The sequence below is a fragment of the Acipenser ruthenus genome, chromosome 33, assembly GCF_902713425.1.
Source record: "Acipenser ruthenus chromosome 33, fAciRut3.2 maternal haplotype, whole genome shotgun sequence".
NCBI classification, from domain to species: Eukaryota; Metazoa; Chordata; class Actinopteri; order Acipenseriformes; family Acipenseridae; genus Acipenser; species Acipenser ruthenus.
In genome coordinates this window covers 11498809-11517027 of record NC_081221.1, presented here as the reverse complement: position 1 = coordinate 11517027, position 18219 = coordinate 11498809, and the positions used below count along the sequence as shown (strand labels likewise).

Here is an 18219-nt window from a genome sequence, read left to right as displayed (position 1 = left end):
AGTATGTACGTAACCATAAGCATTCTCTTCAGGATTTATAGTTAGTTACCAGGAGAGGGTGCAAGTGCATTGGAGAACTCTGTCTAATGAGTGAGTGCTGTTTTGTCAAGAGGAATTTGGAATCTGGTTTTGTAAACTAAGAGGGTGTAGTGAGTGAGCTAGAGGTACTCCACCTGCATCTTTTGTTCGCTAGACGAGCACTTTGTTATTAAAAGTGCAGTTTGAATCACCAGTTTAACGTACAGAGCAAGCTTTATATTGTTTTATTTTTTATTTCCATCTACACTGGTGTTTCTTTTTAAACAATAGGCACTGCTATCCCAATTGCTATAAGATGCAGTAGGGTGGTTGTATTTAAACCGAAGCATCACACTGTATGTAAAACTAATACATTTCTCTTATGAATACACGTTTACAAAAAGTGACATGGTTTGAGTTATGAGAACTTCCAGTATTTTGTATTTTTTTATTTTTATTGAGCCGATATTTAATATGGATGTGGTAATTTAAAATGTGTCACTAACACAACTGTTTCTGGAAAAAAGATCCAAATATTTTACAAAACAAGAAACACACAACTTAAGAATACCTAAAAGCCCTTGAATTAAAAACAACTGCTAATGACGCTTTGGAATACCATGAATATGGCCATATATTTAATGCATGCTCTGTACCTGTAACTCAGAGTGCTCAACTGTATCTGTTTCTACCCCCCAAAATAATACTCTTTCACTACAGCTCATGAGAACTGGAGGGAAGCGGGCATCCTCTGATCCATAAGCCAACCTCCTCTTTACTCCCAGGATCTTGATAAAGGATGTTGCAGCCCTGCAGGTGTCTGCTTGAGCTCACCTGCTACCTGGACAGTGAGGTACCTCAGTCCCTCACAATTTTACCAACTCCACACAGCCATGTCCAGACAATCTCCCAGCAGCCTTTGAAGGCAGCAAACAATTGCTTGGTCTCTTATGAGTCACTAAGAAATCATGTTGGCAAGGCATGGAACATAAACTGAACAGTTCCTCATATAAATAACTTTAAATGGATTTATGCTGCTCTAAAATTATAATGTCTAACTCAGGAGGGCAATACCTGACACCGGCAACAAAGGCTCAATTACTGACTGGTAATGATGGCTGCGTAGGGGATTAATGCTATTACAAACCCAACAAACGTTTCTGTGTATGAAGAACTTTTTAAAATCTGAATTTAGGTTATAATCTGGTGTGGATCACTTAGGCTGCTTGAAATGTATGTCACTGTTTAAAGTGAAATTCGTTAGCTTTTTTTGGGGGGGGCGGGGGGGGGGTTATCATGTTGATTATGTGGTTCTATGCAATGGGAGCCATATACCATTCATTTAAGAAGCATTTGTCTCTCCCCCAGAAGCCCAGGTCTTAATGGGAGGGATGATTACTGTTCTCTCATAAACAAATAGGTGCAGTTAATTTCCCATTGCAAATCAGTGCTCAGCACCATGTGTAGGTTCAGCAGTGGTGTGCAGCTGTGCCATAGTCCATGCACAAGCTATTTGGCCACATGTTTTAATTAACAAAGATATATGCAATTCAAGTTTGCTTAAAACATGCGCATTTAGAGTTGGGTGTTACTGGAATATGCTGCAAAAAAAAGGATCAACTTTTAACATTCAAACATATTGTGGGGCAGCAGTGTGGAGTAGTGGTTAGGGCTCTGGACCCACGACCCGAGGGTCGTGGGTTCAATCCCCAGTTGGGGTCACTGCTGTTGTACCCTTGAGCAAGGTACCTTACCTAGATTGCTCCAGTAAAAACCCAACTGTATAAATGGGTAATTGTATGTAAAAATAATGTGATATCTGTATAATGTATAATGTGATATCTTCTAACAATTGTAAGTCGCCCTGGATAAGGGCGTCTGCTAAGAAATAAATAATAATAATAATAATAATAATACAAAAAGCAACCTGAGCACTTGACAAAGCACTGGAGTTCAGCTAAAAGAGCACTCAGAGTACAGTTTTAAACTTGTTTCACTAAGAGCCATCCAGACCAATTTACTCTAAGCAGTGTTTGAGAAGGGGTTTGGTACAGCTCATTATAACAATATGACTTGTTAAGGTGATCCTTGGGTGTGACGCAGAAAGAAACCAGTTTAAGCTGCCAGTGCTTTACAGAAATGCAATAAAAAAATACAATTAGCAAGTTTAAAAAGATGTGAGATTCATCAATATAAAATGTGGCTGAATACAGAAACGTGCTTTTCACTCCCTCCCCCTTTCCCATCTCTTGTTTTAGCTCTCTCTCTCTCTCTCTCTCTCTCTCTCTCTCTCTCTCTCTCTCTCTCCCTTCCTGTCTGCCTCAAAGCTTGCACGGTACCCACAACACTAGCACTGCTAGAAGCTTCTTCTGTGTATCTCAAGATCCTGTGATGGATTGAGCTTAAGCCTTCAATCAGACATGTGGCAGATGCAGCAGATCTATGATTTACTCGCTTGTGTCAATTGTTTTCAGCGTCAAGTCCTGAGCTTCCATAAACACTATTAATTCCTCCAAAAAAACTAGAAAACGACATCATAGAACTCTCATTGCCTGCAGGCTTCTGTATGCTTACAGACACTAATGTGGTGAGTCCAGGCAGCCTATTTTTTGCTTGTGCTGTGCCCCTTTTCCTAGTGCAGTTCTATGTTGCCTTTTTCTTTTAAATTTCCTCTAAATCTTCATCCTCTGCTTTGAGAAAAAAAACCCTTTGCACTGAGGAGAAGGAGAGAAGGGTGTTTGACGAGCTCCGAAAGGTTCCAGAGGCTAAGAGTCCTATCTTGACAGTTAAATAAAGCAAAACTAAATAAATAAAACCAAACAACTGGACAGTTATTTCTTTCTCTCTTTTCCTCTTGTACACTCTTAATAAATGAAGCTCAAGGAGGCTGGCTGTTCCCTGTGGATTATGCACTAGTTAACTGGCTGCAGGCTGCTCCCTTGCTTTAAAACGTTGTGTCATCTTGCTTGTCAGGAGGAGGTGGAAGTGCTTCAAGTAGCAGAGAGAGAGGGAGAGAGGGAGAGGGAGACGGAGAGAGATACAAAAAGGTATTTTTTCATTGGCTGCCACTTCTTTCCCTCCCTTTGCTGAGCTCACCTAGGTGGCTTCCCCCCGATACAGATGCCTGCCTCCCTCCTTCATGGTGCTGAAGAAGTCAAGAGCTAAGAGTTTTAACGAGGAGTAAATATTTACCAGCGAGTAGGCTAAAGACCTACTGAGCTCAGCAGACATTAATCTCTTGTGGATCACAGTTGGGTGGGACAACAGCTTTCATCCTTTTTTTCTTTTTTTCCCCCTACAAGAAGGATTATATTCAGTCTTGGAACCTTGGAATACAGCGTGGATTATAAAAGAAGGGATGGATCTGAAGCAAACCCCAAGTGAGGGCAGTGTGGGGAGCTTTCAACCCACCAACATCCAGGTTTTTGCCGGCAGCTCTACCTTCCATGGCATCCGGCACATTTTCGTCTACGGGCCAATGACCATTCGACGCTTGCTCTGGATGGTGGCCTTCATCGTCTCTCTTGGACTGCTGGTAGTGGAGAGCGCTGAACGAGTGGCCTACTTCTTCTCCTACCCCCATGTCACCAAGGTGGATGAGGTGGTGTCTAACAGCCTGGTCTTCCCGGCCGTCACCATCTGCAACCTCAACCAGTACCGCTTCTCCAAGCTGAGCCGCAATGACCTCTACCACGCTGGAGAGCTGCTGGCCCTGCTCAACGTCCACATGGAGATCCCTGACCCTCACCTGGCCGAGCCAGAGGTCCTGGCCGTCCTGAAGGAGAAAGCCTACTTCGAAAACTACAAACCCAAACCTTTCAGCATGCCTGAGTTCATGGAACGAGTGGGACACGACCTGAAAGAAATGATGCTGAGCTGCAAGTTCAAGGGCAAGGTGTGCACCCACCAGGACTTCAAAGTGGTGAGTCCCTGACTTCCTTTAATTCTGCTGCTGTGTTTGGTAACACCTGTTAGGGTAGAGCTACCACGTTTTCAAGAACACTGAGCATCAACATACTGTTGAGACCAAAGGGACTCTTAAAACATTACTTTGCATGGGTATGTTGAACTCATTCTCAGCAAATGTACTGTAAACTGTCTGGCTTGGGAAATGATTAAAGACCCCATTCAAACAGGATCAAAACAATGGCCTCTTATTTTGATACAACTGAGAAATGTCGTTCTCAGAATCATTTCCGAATTAAGATGACAGTTGCACAAGCATTTCTGTCTCCCTCCTCTCCCATCCTCCCCCCCAGTATAACTGGATTCCTAAAAGAGTACACTCATCTCTGCCTCTGCCTTCCTTCTAATCTACCCACTACTCGCAGAGGTTCACCCCTTGTTTCTAGTACTACACCTGCAGAAGTGCAAACTGCAGGAGTGGATGGGTTAAAAATCTATTTTATTACTGATTCAGTGCATTAAAGTACAATGAATGGGTTACCCTATTATTAGAAGTAACCTTTTTAGGATTTGGCGTATTATTGTATTCAGTCTGACAATTAATTTTTTAGCATATGTATATCACTAATAATCACAAATAAAGAAAATAATGTTTCAATAATAATTCAAAAGCAATAATCAGTAAAACTGCATCAGTCTGGATCCAACAGGTCAATCACTAGAAATAATTATAGACGACATATGAAATATAATTTAATCAGATAGCTAATTTAATAATGAGCGATAAAGTTTAGAAAGATATTATGAAATTTAGTTGAATTAGGCTTAACTTTTAAAGTTTTAAAGGAGAGAGAGAGAGAGAGAGAGAGAGAGAGAGAGAGAGAGAGAGAGAGAGAGAGAGAGAGAGAGAGAGAGAGAGAGAGAGAGAGAGAGATTCTTTTTGGACTTTTCAGTCTTCTGTGTGCATGAGTTTTAGGCTCTTAAAACACAACATGGAGAGGAGTATAGTCCCTTTCAGGACATCTTATTTATATTGTTTAAAGCACATATTTTCTTAGAGCATTGGTTCTGGAGACACACAGGTTAGTTTTGCTAATAACAATAACAGAAAAAAATAGCCTGACTGAGGAAATTACCATGTTAAATTTACCATATCTGCTATATAAAGAGTTATATGTTTATTTGATTATAATGCTGTTGAATGAATATTAAGATCAAAAAGACCTCTGTCTGCAGATAAACAAATAAACAAAACTCAAGCATTCCGTTATGGAGTTCAAACTTTACATTTTCATGGTCCCTCAGTGCTAAATTGTTAACAAAATGACCACTGAACTCAGAAAAAGGTGCCTTATAAACACAATATACTGGGGGGGGGGGGGGGGGGGGGGGTAACTACAATTCAGATGTGTTGTCCTCCCTCATTGCCACATTCCCAACTCCTGGTGAGCTTAGTGAATCAGTCCACTATCCTATTTTTTTAATACTTCTAAAAGGGGTTGATTTGATCAATCTAGAACCTGCATGAACAAAAAGCTACAGCTGTATTTTTAGAGCATTTTACAGAGCCAGGGAATACAGATGCAATCCAGGATGATTACCAAGTTCTGTAAAATGCTCTAAAATCCAGGATGTGGCTTACCAGGGTGTAGGCTAATCAGTCAGCAGTATCAGTGATGTACAAACTGTTTGAAGAAAAGTAAACTTACTAGGGAGACTTGCAAGGCTTATTTTTCTCTAATTAACATGTTTAAGAATATAAATTCCTGCGTGGCTTCTAAATAATTACTCACCTCGATTCTACTGTTCTTGTTTGGCATATTGCAATACTATTAAAAAAATATTAGGGCATTTTGAAAGTGAATTTGATGTGGTTTATTCACTGCCCTTTCAAGGATTTATTTGGAGGGCTTCGTTCGAATCCAGTTGACTTTTAGTTCAAATCACAAAACTGCCACACAATCTGGCATACTTAGCAGGGTCCCGGGCTCAATGTCATTCAGGGTGTGCTTGGGTCATGCTTGTGATGCGATGCTTTTGTGGTTTCTCCCTGCACCATATCTGTCTGAAACCAGTGTCCCTCACCTTGTCATACTGCCAAAAAATGCTAAACAGTTTAAGGTTTGAATTTACTTCTAAGCACTTATCATTTCGTTGATATTGTTCTCACATGCACTCTAACATGACAAATGGTAGAAAAAAGAGAACACGTTTTTTACTGGAAAACTTTAAGAAAGGAAGATTTCAAAATGTTGACGGTGGAGTGTACTGTGCTGAATACCTTTTTTATACTCAGTGCGGCAGAATTGTATTGGCATCTATCTTGCTTTCATTCAAATCTAACATCAGAATAATAATAAAAAAAAAACTATTATTTTTCTCCATATATTGGTATGTACTGTTAGAATGTTCTGCTTATTTGCATTTTATTCATATCACTTATTTATGTATCTTTGTTATTGTCATAGTTTATTATATGACCATACATTTTTTTCAACACAGCTTTTTTTCCTTACATTAGAATTGTAGTGATTCAAAATGGGTTATTTTTTGTTAAAGTTCTGATGCCACCTTTGAATGTAAACATCAATCTCTCTTTCCTACTTTGACCTGAAGAAAAGACCTTTGAGGTCTTGAAAGGTTGTGATTAATTATTGTTTAGTTAGTCCAATAAAAGTGATCACATCTCCTTCTCTTTGTCTATAATAACAGTGTACAAAGGCACTGGTTACAGTCTGATATGGTGGACAGGCAAGCGCTATGAGAACTTTCCCTTTGTGACCTTAATACCCTCATTCAGTCCTGGGCCTCTCTCACCCAGAGAACACTAATTGTGCAAAAGTGTGTGGTGGTTTTGTGAAAATGTACATGGAGGGCTCTGTTGAGAACACCATTTCACATTCCTAATGTGCTTAGTTTTTTGAAAAGTCTTGATTTCCTGGCACAAATATTTTAACTCCCACCCTAACATTGACATAAGGTGATATACCTAAGGTTTCACAGACACTAAATAGCACTAAACTTAGTCTACCTAATGTTAGGAAAGATAGTCCAAGATTAGTGCTAACTGGGGTCTATAGAACCACCGTAAAGAGTTTAAATATCTTCTCTAAAATAGAATAAATAGTTAAATCATTAAATACAGGTTTAGACAAAACTTTGTGTTTCAGGTGTATTGACAAGCCTTTAGTCTTATCAATGACGGACTGTTAAAAATCTGACAAAGTTCATGTAGTTCACTCCTTCGTTTGCAAGTTGGATTGTAACTATACAGCCATAGACATAATTACTGTGTTATCACAGTGTAATTACATTGTAGCTAGAGATACTTCATGTAAAGTGTTTACGATATTTCCACCAGAGGATTTGGAAAGATTTGTGAGCTGATAAATGTTAACGTTTTGTTCAAAATTGTAATCCAGTATTGATATTAAAGAAAAGAAAAACTACAGCTTTTGAGTGACTATACCTTTAGAATTGCAGACTAAAGGAGTATTTTGGAAAGTCTGGGGTGTCTATGCCAACTGCAAGGTTAGGCTAAGTCCACTCTTAGAATATGGAAATAAATATATAATAGCAGTCAAAATTCCCTTGTATTGCCTTCTTCAAGAATACCGAGGCAAGATGGATGGACACGTGACCTGCGAGAATGATGGCGGCTTAGGATTTTCTCTCCTCACCTCCCCTCGTTTTTTTCAATATTAATAGCTACAAAACCTCATTCTACTTACTCAAATTACTCTCGTACTGATTGTTGGTATACCCCAGCATGTCGACCAACCCAAAAAAGACACCTTCCACACACTCTTCCTCGTCATCCAAGGAAAAGAATAAGATGGACCCATCCGTCATCATAGAGTCCTGTATGACGCAGACTCTGCAGTACTTTAAGCACCTGTTTTCGCACAACGAGGGCACAGGTCTTGAAACCGCTGCCAAAATTACCACCCTGCAAAATGAATTCCTAACTTTCACCCAGGAATTCAAGGCCCTCAAGACGGACCTGACGGCACTTCGCTCCTCTATACACCACAACAAGAAAGTGGTTACATCTTGTGAAGCTAGAACTGACTGTTTGGAATCTAAGATGGCGGACCTCGAGAATCGAGCCCGATGGAACAATCTTCGTCTAGTTAGATATACTCTAATCAAGATAAAACAAGAGATAAGCCCTGCATGCTTATCTTCAATCTCCTAGAGTATTCTGTCAGGCCGTATTGCATGCTGCTAGGAAGGACTCCTCTCGTTCTGTTGCCGGTAATATCAGGTTCTTCCCCGACTTCAGCAACTTCATGGCACAGCGTCTCAAGGCCTTTTCCCACCCCATTGGCTTCGCTCGCTCCTGTGGTCTGCAGGACTTCCTCTGTTTGCCCTGTTCTCCAGTGCCACGAGTACTTATTGTATGGGCTGGGGGGTACTGGACATTTTCTTTTCCAGTACCATAGTTTTAATTTTTTTTTTGGGGGGGGGGGAGTGTTGCTATGTTGGGGGGGATTTGGGACAGTGGTGGCCATATTGTGGGAGGCGGGTGGGACCTTGAGGGAGATAGTATTGGTTTACTTCCTCATACTGTTATGCTTGTCTCGCTTATTTTGGGAGGGGGTTGGGACCCTGAGGGAGATAGTGTTGGTCTTAATCCAATTGAGCTAGTATATTACAACCTGTCTTTTTATGTCTATACCTTTTTATCTCTGAGCCGTGGATTTGCTTTCAATTTTCTAGCTTGTCTCTTTCTGAAGAGACCCATGATTGATTTAAACGCATTGTCCTGGAATGTACGTGTGCTTAATTCTCCAAACAAAAGAGTGAGTTGTCTGGATCTGTTACGTAGAAAAAAGATAGATATAGCTATGCAACAAGAATCCCATCTGAAACGTCAGGACTTTCCTAGATTCACTAAGAAATACTTTTGCGTGGCTGCTTCCTCTTCTGCTGAAAACAAAAGGTTTTCTTGTCAGCAGAAGAGGTTATTATGAGGTTATTAAGAGGTTATTATGTCATAGTCTAGAGATTACTGTTTTGGATTCTGGAGGAGACGGGGATGGGCGGATATTTTATCTATAAAATTTCTGGGAAAAAAATTGCCTTTGTTTAAGTATATGCACTGACGATATTTGAACCTAATTTTTTTTAACTCATTAACCAAATTATTATTAGAATTCAATGACTTTTGTTTATTGGAGCGGATATGAATACGGTGATGAATCCTTTTCTCGATAGATTGACTAAACAGCTGGGGTGTAGTACACAGACTCCACCGTCCTTGGCATTGCAGAGATTTGCTTCTGACTGCCCTGTTCTTGATGTATGGAGGGTATGCAATCCATCAGCTAAAGGGTTTACTTTTTTCTCAACTAGATGTAAATCCTTCTCCAGGATTGATTATATCTTTGCTTCGAAATCTTTGTTTTCTGAAATATATAACATCGATATCATACCAATGTCTCTCACAGACCACAGCGCTTTGTCTTGTAGACTAGTACTTGTTGATACCCCAAATCGAGCCAGACGGTGGAGCTTTAATACAACGTTATAACAAAACTAATCATTCTGCATCTCATTTCAGTCCAAACTTGATGAGTTTCTCGATTTTAACCGTAATTCAGTTAATGATCCTCTTATTTTATGGAACTCAGTAAAGGGTTTTATTAGAGACAATACCACAGTATTTGCATCTCATCTCAATAAATCGCGTTTGAGTAAAATTAGAGGTGAAAACCAAAATGGCTCTTCTGGAGCATACTTTACAGAGTTCTTTTTCAGAGACCATTGCACTCGAATTGGATGTCACGAGGAAGGACCTTAATCTTTTACTTAGACGACGTGCTGAGGTCCTTATGCACAGGACTCGACAGAACTATTATTTTAATGGGAGTGGAACGAGTCATCTCTTAGCCTTAAAACTTCACCGCAACGAACGCTTTTCAGATGTATCATCTATGAAGACCATGCAAGGAGATATAGTATCTGACCCACTCCTAATAAATACTGAATTTCGGTCCTTTTATTCCAAATTATACAGTTCTGATATTCCATATGATAGGAACAATTGCGAGCGGTTTCTCCAGAACCTTAAATTACCATGCCTTTCCAGTGATGAATCAGCTGCACTGCATCTCTTGATGAGATGAGGGAAGCTTTACAGGAAATGAGCTGGATGGGGATGAGGGGTATGGGGGGGAGAATAGGAATGTTCTTTTGTTACATTTTAATGTATTATGTATATTTCATTTCTCAAATAAAAATTTGATCACAAAAAATGAATACCGAATCAAAACATTTTGTATATATTGTATATGTTTTTTTTCATTTTTATTGCCTGGAACTTATTATTATTATTTATTTCTTAGCAGACAACCTTATCCAGGGTGACTTACAAATGTTACAAGATATCACATTATTTTTACATACAATTACATTATTTTTACATACAATTACCCCTTTATACAGTTGGGTTTTTACTGGAGCAATCTAGGTAAAGTAACTTGCTCAAGGGTACAGCAGCAGTGTCCCCCACCTGGGATTGAACCCACAACCCTCCAGTCAAGAGTCCAGAGCCCCTAACCACTACTCCACACTGCTGCCCATAGAACTTGTGTACTTTTGTATTTTGTTTAGTTTCTGTAAGTTGCTTTGGATAAAATCGTCTGCTAAATAATGAAATTATAATAATAAAAAAAACAACGCATGCCTTCATCAGCTGTGTTCTTAATATATATTCAAGCTATGGGACCAATGTTATACGTGCTATACAGGGGCATGCATTTTTAATACAATGCCAAATCATGTAGCCTGGTTTCATAGATTAAAAATGCATGCCCTATATACACACTATACATGAATAATATATATGAAATATATTTGTTTTCCTTATGGGGAATCAGTATTTTAATAAGAGAGCCTCCAGTTTTGTTTCCAGAATGACAGCAATGCTTCTGAGAATGCAGTTCAGTGCCCTAATCGGTTCAATCACAATTTGTGATGCTCCAGGTTGAAAACGTGTTTGCCCCGCTGCTGTAAAATAACGGAATTTATATTCTGATAATGTTTGCTAGAGGGCTTTATGGTTGAGGGATTCCTGGTTTAGTGTCTAATGTGTTTGTGTGCTTAACTTCTTCATGGCGTGGTGACTTGTAAAGAGAGTTCTGGATCTGTGCTATAGACCTGCTGTGGTTTTTTTTTTTGGTTCTCAGAAATGTCCAACAGTATTGGTTGCATATTGATTGGTTTGGTTTAATATGCATTTGTTTAGTATACAGCTATATTGGTTTGGTTGTTTATGCAGTTGTTTGATATACAATAAGTTTGTTTAAATATGCATTGGTTTAATATACAACTATATATACTTGGCTGCGTACAGTATGCACAAGTTTAATATACTATTGATTAAATATGCATTGGTTTTATATTACAAATCTATTGGTTTGGTTCCATTCATTGTTTCAATATAAATATATGCCTTGGTTTTACTGTACATACAACTACAGTGTATTGGTTGCAGTGTGCATTGATTTGATATCTAGTAGCTTTGGATATTTGTTTCAAAACAACACTATGCATCTTTTGCTGTCAGAGATAGGTTGTATTATTAGAATGAAAAGTACAATAAGGTCTGGTTTCACAGACCCAATTAAGCACTAGTCCTGCTCTACCTTGCCAGGTAGGATCTGTGCTAATCAGGGTCTGTGGAGCCAGCCCTATACAGTATATAGAAAATATATAAATAACTGTGTCATATATGTTTTCAGATGTCACCAGTGGAATTATTACTTTCCAACTGCATCATTTTCAAATGTTACTAAAAAGTTTTTCACGCCCATGTAAAAGTAGCAGACCACCTGTTTCTGATTTGAAATTGTGTCGTCCTAAAGGAGAATTTCCCCATTGGGGGTGGGGGGTGGAGGAGGGGGGGTGTCTAGGTCACACTACAAATAGAATGTAGATGGATTAAAACAAGGGTTAATGAGGAATTAAGGCAGTTTTCTCTAATAATGTTATCATGGTCATTATAATATATACACATCAATATTTTCATTTTGTCATGCCTGTATTTAGTATATCTTTTAATACTGTGCAATATTCATCAATGTGTCAAACGAAATGCAATGTATTGTTGTGATCTTTAAAATGATTTTTCTAAAATACCAAGTTCAATGATTTTAATTGCAACACTTGCCCATGTATTATTGACAGCAAGGTGTGTAGGTGGTCTCTTCCGAGTGCTTTGATTTGGTCTCACTGGGGTGGTCTTGGTGATGACTTCCACTGTAAGATACTCCAGAGACAAGGGACCAGAGCCCCCATCTATAGACTCGCAGCAGGGATTCTCGTTTCTATTTCACGTGAAACTGCAAAGAATCCTCCCCTGGTCTCTTCATTTCTACAGCTTAATAGCGACAATTATAAACACATGCATATCTTGTCTATCATTAAGCTCCTAAGCCCTCAGCTCTGACTGTTAACTGGTGTTGCAATGTCTAACAGTCATGTTTGCTGCGTATTACTGTTGAATTATATCATGTGTTTTTTGTCACGAGTATAATAATCTCGGAATCTAGCAGGGTGTAAGGACTGTACAGATAAGCTAGGTCTTGGCTGACGGCAATATCATCACAGTATGGTAGTTAGAAATACTGGGTCTCAAATTGTCTATCATATCGTCTCAAAAGCTCTTTCTTCCCATTTCCCCAACACTAGTAACCCTGCGAGAATGCCAATTCCAGGACTTTGATGCAGACGAGTGTGCTTTTCACAGCTGATCAATTACACAGCAGAGCTCAGTGCCTGAAAGCTCTTTGCTGTTTGCAAGTGAACAGCTGTCATTTCGAAGACATTTTTCTTTGTGGTACGACATTCAAAGATGAATTCAGGATTTTAGTTTTATTACATTTCAAAATCCAAAAGTCTTAATAAACATACTCAAGTAGTGTACACTAGTGTGCAAATGTATCAGAACAACTCAAGTTTGGCATTTATATCCTTTATATTATATTCAATATTCGGTCATTAATCAGTGATATAGAAACATTAGGCACTCGTGTGTGAAAATGTTAGATCACTCTGTACTTTAATTAGGCATTTCAAACAATTTTTAAAAAGTGCATTTTACCATTTGTGGCTCTGTGTTCCTTTTCTCTCACTATTTTAAAAGAATTGCATGCATGGCCTATAAAGTCATTAAATTAGACACTCACTAATTTGCCTATTTTGAACATTTTCCAAGATTTTCACTTACAGTGATTCAAACACAACAAATCAAAACAAGAGAAGCAATGGGTGTTCTAATATATTTGCACACTACTGTATATACGAAGTATGAGCTGCAATGGTAGCTTAATGGTAGGCACACAATTGCATATCTGTTGACTGCTTATTAATATTCTGAGCAAAGTGGTAGTTAAATATCAGTTGTTAATACTTCTTATATATAATTAGGGCATCTGTTTTTCAGTGGTTTTTTCCCCATGTTTTTGCAGCGTTATATTTAACTTTACTGTTTTTTTGTGGATGGCTAATGTTTATATGGGCTTTTTTTATATAATCTGAAAGGTGAATTGAGCAGTTCTTTCTGCTGTTGCCCCAAATTACATTCTGAGAATTACTCCTATTAAATAACAGCACAGCTAAGCAACAAAATAGAGCAAACATCATCAAGAACATGCTAAGTGAACACAAAGTACATAGCAATTTCCAGTGTTTTGGTTTAGTTATATCTGTGTTTATCAGTAAAATCATGCATATGGCTGCTTTAGCTGGTAAAAATAAAACCCTTTCCTATAAATCACTTGAACCCAACGACTACGCCACAACTTCATTATGGTGCAAGCTGTGCTGTTTTGATTGCTTCTCTGCAGCTGCACCTTTAAGAGCTCAGCGCTGGGTTTCTGGTGGCTGCTGCCTGGCACTGGCTTGTTTGAAATGATGAGTGTTTCTCAGGCTGAGCTGGCTAAAGCGCGTTCCAAGGTTATGTCCTATTAATTACAAGTCAATACATTATATTGGGTTCTCTCTTTGCGGAGGAAGTGTCTTCTTGATAGTTAACTACGACTGAAGGGAGCTTGGAAACTTTCATTAAATGGGTGTTCATTCCAAGGTTCCTGACTTCAGTTTTTATGATGTTATTTTTCAGCGCTGTCAGTGGCTGCGTGTATATTTCTTTGTTATGATGTATATATTACCATATCGTTATTCCTGACTGTACCAGTACAGCTGTGACCTGCTGTACTGGGAATTGCGTGGCAATAAAAAGTGTTAAAGAAAGGTGAGAAGCACTCCTGTATTCTATTTCAGGTGTATGCATTGGTTTCCTTTGTAATAGGCATTTATAAATTCTGTTATATGAACGAATACAGACATTGGGCACTTTTGCTATCAAATACATTTCAAGCAGTGTTTGTTTAAATATTCAAATATTTGTCCCAGCACTAGATGTAAACATGATAAAGCATTGTAATAGTAAATGCATGGTAAAGGCATGGTAGATGCATACTAAACTGCAGAATGACCGTGCAGATTTACAGTGAGTTAGATCATTTGAAAGACTGTGAGGAACAGCAGCATGGTAATTACCGCTGTATGTCTGTCTAAAGTACTGTTGCTCGATTATCATGCTTATAATCCAGAATGAGTTGTCTCTGGGAAATAATAAGTACCTGACGAGAACACGCTTCTGGATTTAGCTATCTAGAGTGGCGGGTTTAATTACCACCACCTTAACTCTATAATAATCCTGCTGATGAAAATACATGGAACTTTTTTTGGTGAGCTACAATTACTTACCATTACAATTACGTTTATATCATTAAAATGGGTCTCTTTGGAGTGAAAGACCGCCAGACAGTACTGTTCTGCACTGTATGTGTTAAAAATCAATGACAAAACGGATTAATTGTTATCTGGACACTCAGAAAACCTGATTCCATTCACTTTTTAGTTTGACAAAGGATTTCAAAAAGCAGCTCACGCAATTATAGAGGGCTAATGAGGAGCTCAAGTTATTTATACTGAACTAAGACACCTTGTTGATGATGTGCTAATAGAATGCTAATGTATGTTTCTAAGAGTTCAGTGGCTACCTCTAATCAAGATGAGTGCAAGAGAAAATACACTCTCAGCATGATTAGAGGTAGCCACTGCACACTTAGAAGCATATTCATTAAAAGAAGAAGAGCTGATATTAATGTTAGTTAACCTGTTTTTATACAACCTGTTGTGGTTTAAAAGTTTAAAAAGTTTTGTCATTGACAAGTGAGATATCTACACTCAGAAATTATAGACGCAGTTATTATTATTATTATTATTATTATTATTTATTTCTTAGCAGACGCCCTTATCCAGGGCGACTTACAATCGTAAGCAAATACATTTCAAGTGTTACAATACAAGTAATACAATAAGAGCAAGAAATACAATAACTTTTGTTCAAGCAAAGTACAAGTGTGACAAACCACAATTCAATAATACAGCAGATAATAGTGATAGTTACATCAGGATATGATTAAATAGTTATAGTTACATCAGGATGTGATTAAATACAAAGTACTACAGGTTAAACACTTGGCAGATTACAGTATTCTGAAGTACAGGATTAAATGCAGTAAAATAGGGGGCAGATAAGAGCAAAATAAAGCACATTTACATGAATGGTGATAGTGTCCCAGGATACAAACAGAGGAGTTCTACAGGTGCTCTTTGAAGAGGTGAGTCTTGAGGAGGCGCCGGAATGTGTTCAGGGACTGGGCAGTCCTGACATCTGTAGGAAGGTCATTCCACCACTGCGGAGCAAGGGTGGAGAAGGAGCGGGCTCTGGAGGCAGGGGAGCGTAGCGGAGGTAGAGCTAGTCTTCTAGTGCAGGCGGAGCGGAGAGGTCGAGTGGGGGTGTAGGGAGAGATGAGGGTCTGGAGGTAGCTGGGTGCAGTCTGGTCAGGGCATCTGTAGGCTAGTAACAGGTCAGTTGCTGCTAACAGGTTCCAATATGGAAACATTTATTTATTTATTTCTTAGCAGACGCACTTATCCAGGGCGACTTACAATTGTTACAACATATCACATTATACATTATTTCACATTATACAGATATCACATTATTTTTACATACAATTACCCATTTATACAGTTGGGTTTTTACTGGAGCAATCTAGGTAAAGTACCTTGCTCAAGGGTACAACAGCAGTGTCCCCCACTGGGGATTGAACCCACAACCCTCCGGTCAAGAGTCCAGAGCCCTAACCACTACTCCACACTGCTGCCCATTTCCATTTCATTTTGTAATGTTAGGCATGAAGATGCCAGGCAGTGCAATACAGTGTATACTGTGAATATGCTGGTCAGTGGCAGAAAGAGCACACCCAGACACGAAACTGTGGTATAAAGAACATAAGAAGGTTTACAAACGAGAGGAGGCCATTCAGCCCATGTTGCTCGTTTGGTTGGTCTGGCACACTTTAATCACACTTTAATCACAAATAACACGAAACAAAGGATCAAAATAAAGGTTTGAACAAAAACACTAACAAACTATTAAAATAAACAAACCCACAACCAACACCCAAGCTATGGCTATCACAGTGTTTCCTTACTCTCTTTTTCTCTCTGATGCACTCTCTCCGATCCACTCCACTCTCCTACACACTCGCACCAAACAAACATCCTTTGTTCTCCTTGTATAGCATGTGGCCAATTCACTCAATCATCCAATCACCATCTGGCCACATTCCACAATTTTCCATTCACACAATCAATTACACAATTAATCATCCAATCAGACAATTAAACCATGCCATGTGGCTGTGAATGGGTGGCCATCTTGGTTCCAACCTCCTTCACTAAGATGGCCGCCAGCCACCAAACTCTCACATGCACACCTGTGCACCCATGTGCAGAGCCTCTGCTCTCTCACAATGTATTAATAGTATTTACAAATTAATGTCAGCAGGTATCTCTTCTTGTGCCAGCAGTAGCTTCATTTACAGTGTATACTGTGAATAGGTATTAATAGTATATGTGAATGAGTGTAGGTTGGTCTTCTTGTGCCAGCAGTAGCTTCCTCACATTTGTACTCACTATTCTCCTCTGGTTCTGCCCAGGATTCATGACTGGTTTCCAGCCCAGCCTGTGATGGGTCCTTTCTGCTTAGCTTCTGACTTGCAGCCCGGCACCTCTCACTCAACATGGGGATTAAATACCTTGGACAAATGCCATTTTAATTAATTTATATTTTTTGGATATACTATATATATATATTAAATTTATCAAATAATTTCTTCAATATTTGTCCCAGTATATTGGATGAAAGGCTGTCGAACTGAGAAGCTATTCTTCACCAGCAGCAGTTGTTGATTTTCAGTTAGTTATATAATTTTGGATCATTCTGGATTCTTCTGTGAATTTTGTTATTTTAGTTTTTCACTGAATTCACTGTAAAGTAAAGCTATCCATCATTTCATAACGGGAGCTCTAAATTCACTGACAAAAATGATAATTTCATCGACAGGGGAATCTCTGCAACCTGAACCACAAGCAGACAAGGAGGTAACTTCCTCATTCAATCAGTGGCAGCTCCCAATAGTATTCAAACGTAAACGTAGACCTGCTGTGCCATGCTTTGAGTTCACCTCCTCCTCCTCCTCCTCCTCCTCCTCCTCCCTTGTCTCCACCTCATTTTCAGCTTTGTCTGGGGGGGGGGGTTGGCAGTCCCAGCTGCCTCCCTGCCTATCTCTCTGTGCCAGGTAAGAGAAGTCAATCAATATTTCAAGGCAGCACCAAGTGTCTTGAAAGATGAGGCCAAATGCCAAAACCAAGCATGTCAAAAGGCTGTGATACATGCTTATGTCAATTTTCTAATGTTGTCCTGAAGGAGCTGACGCTTAAAGAGCCCGTATCATGCCTATATAAGTTATAAAATACCTTTCTGTTTTTTCCCAATCTTTTCCCTTTAAATAACGTTCAGTACTGTTTCAGAATTGTGTGACAGCTTCATATCATCACTGTTTACCACTCGGGTAGGAGAAAGTGCAAGTGAGTGACACAATTAATCAAACCATGGACAGCTGCAGGAAAACATGCCCTCACCAATAGACACGATTGAAACTTGTAGTAACTTTTTCGTATAACATGTGTGGTATTTACTAGGGGTAGAACAACTACTAATTTGACAGAGTTGAATAGCTGATGTAAAAATAGTTGAATAAGGTGGCTAGTCGCCACTGATAATGTCTGCTGCTCTATTTGTGAACATACTTCTTTTGTAACACTTTGCTGTTTTTGCGCTATATTTTAAAACTGCTTGGATTTTTT

The 18219-nt window shown here is 39.0% G+C and overlaps 1 protein-coding gene across 1 annotated transcript; it reads left to right on the top strand.

Moving 5' to 3' along the window:
- The first annotated feature begins 2362 nt into the window (after positions 1-2362).
- Positions 2363-3952, top strand: LOC131704948 (acid-sensing ion channel 2-like). Its single transcript, XM_059006587.1, has one exon. The coding sequence runs from the start codon at positions 3377-3379 to the stop codon at positions 3950-3952; it is 576 nt and encodes a 191-aa protein (XP_058862570.1). The 5' UTR covers positions 2363-3376.
- The last annotated feature ends 14267 nt before the right edge of the window (positions 3953-18219 follow it).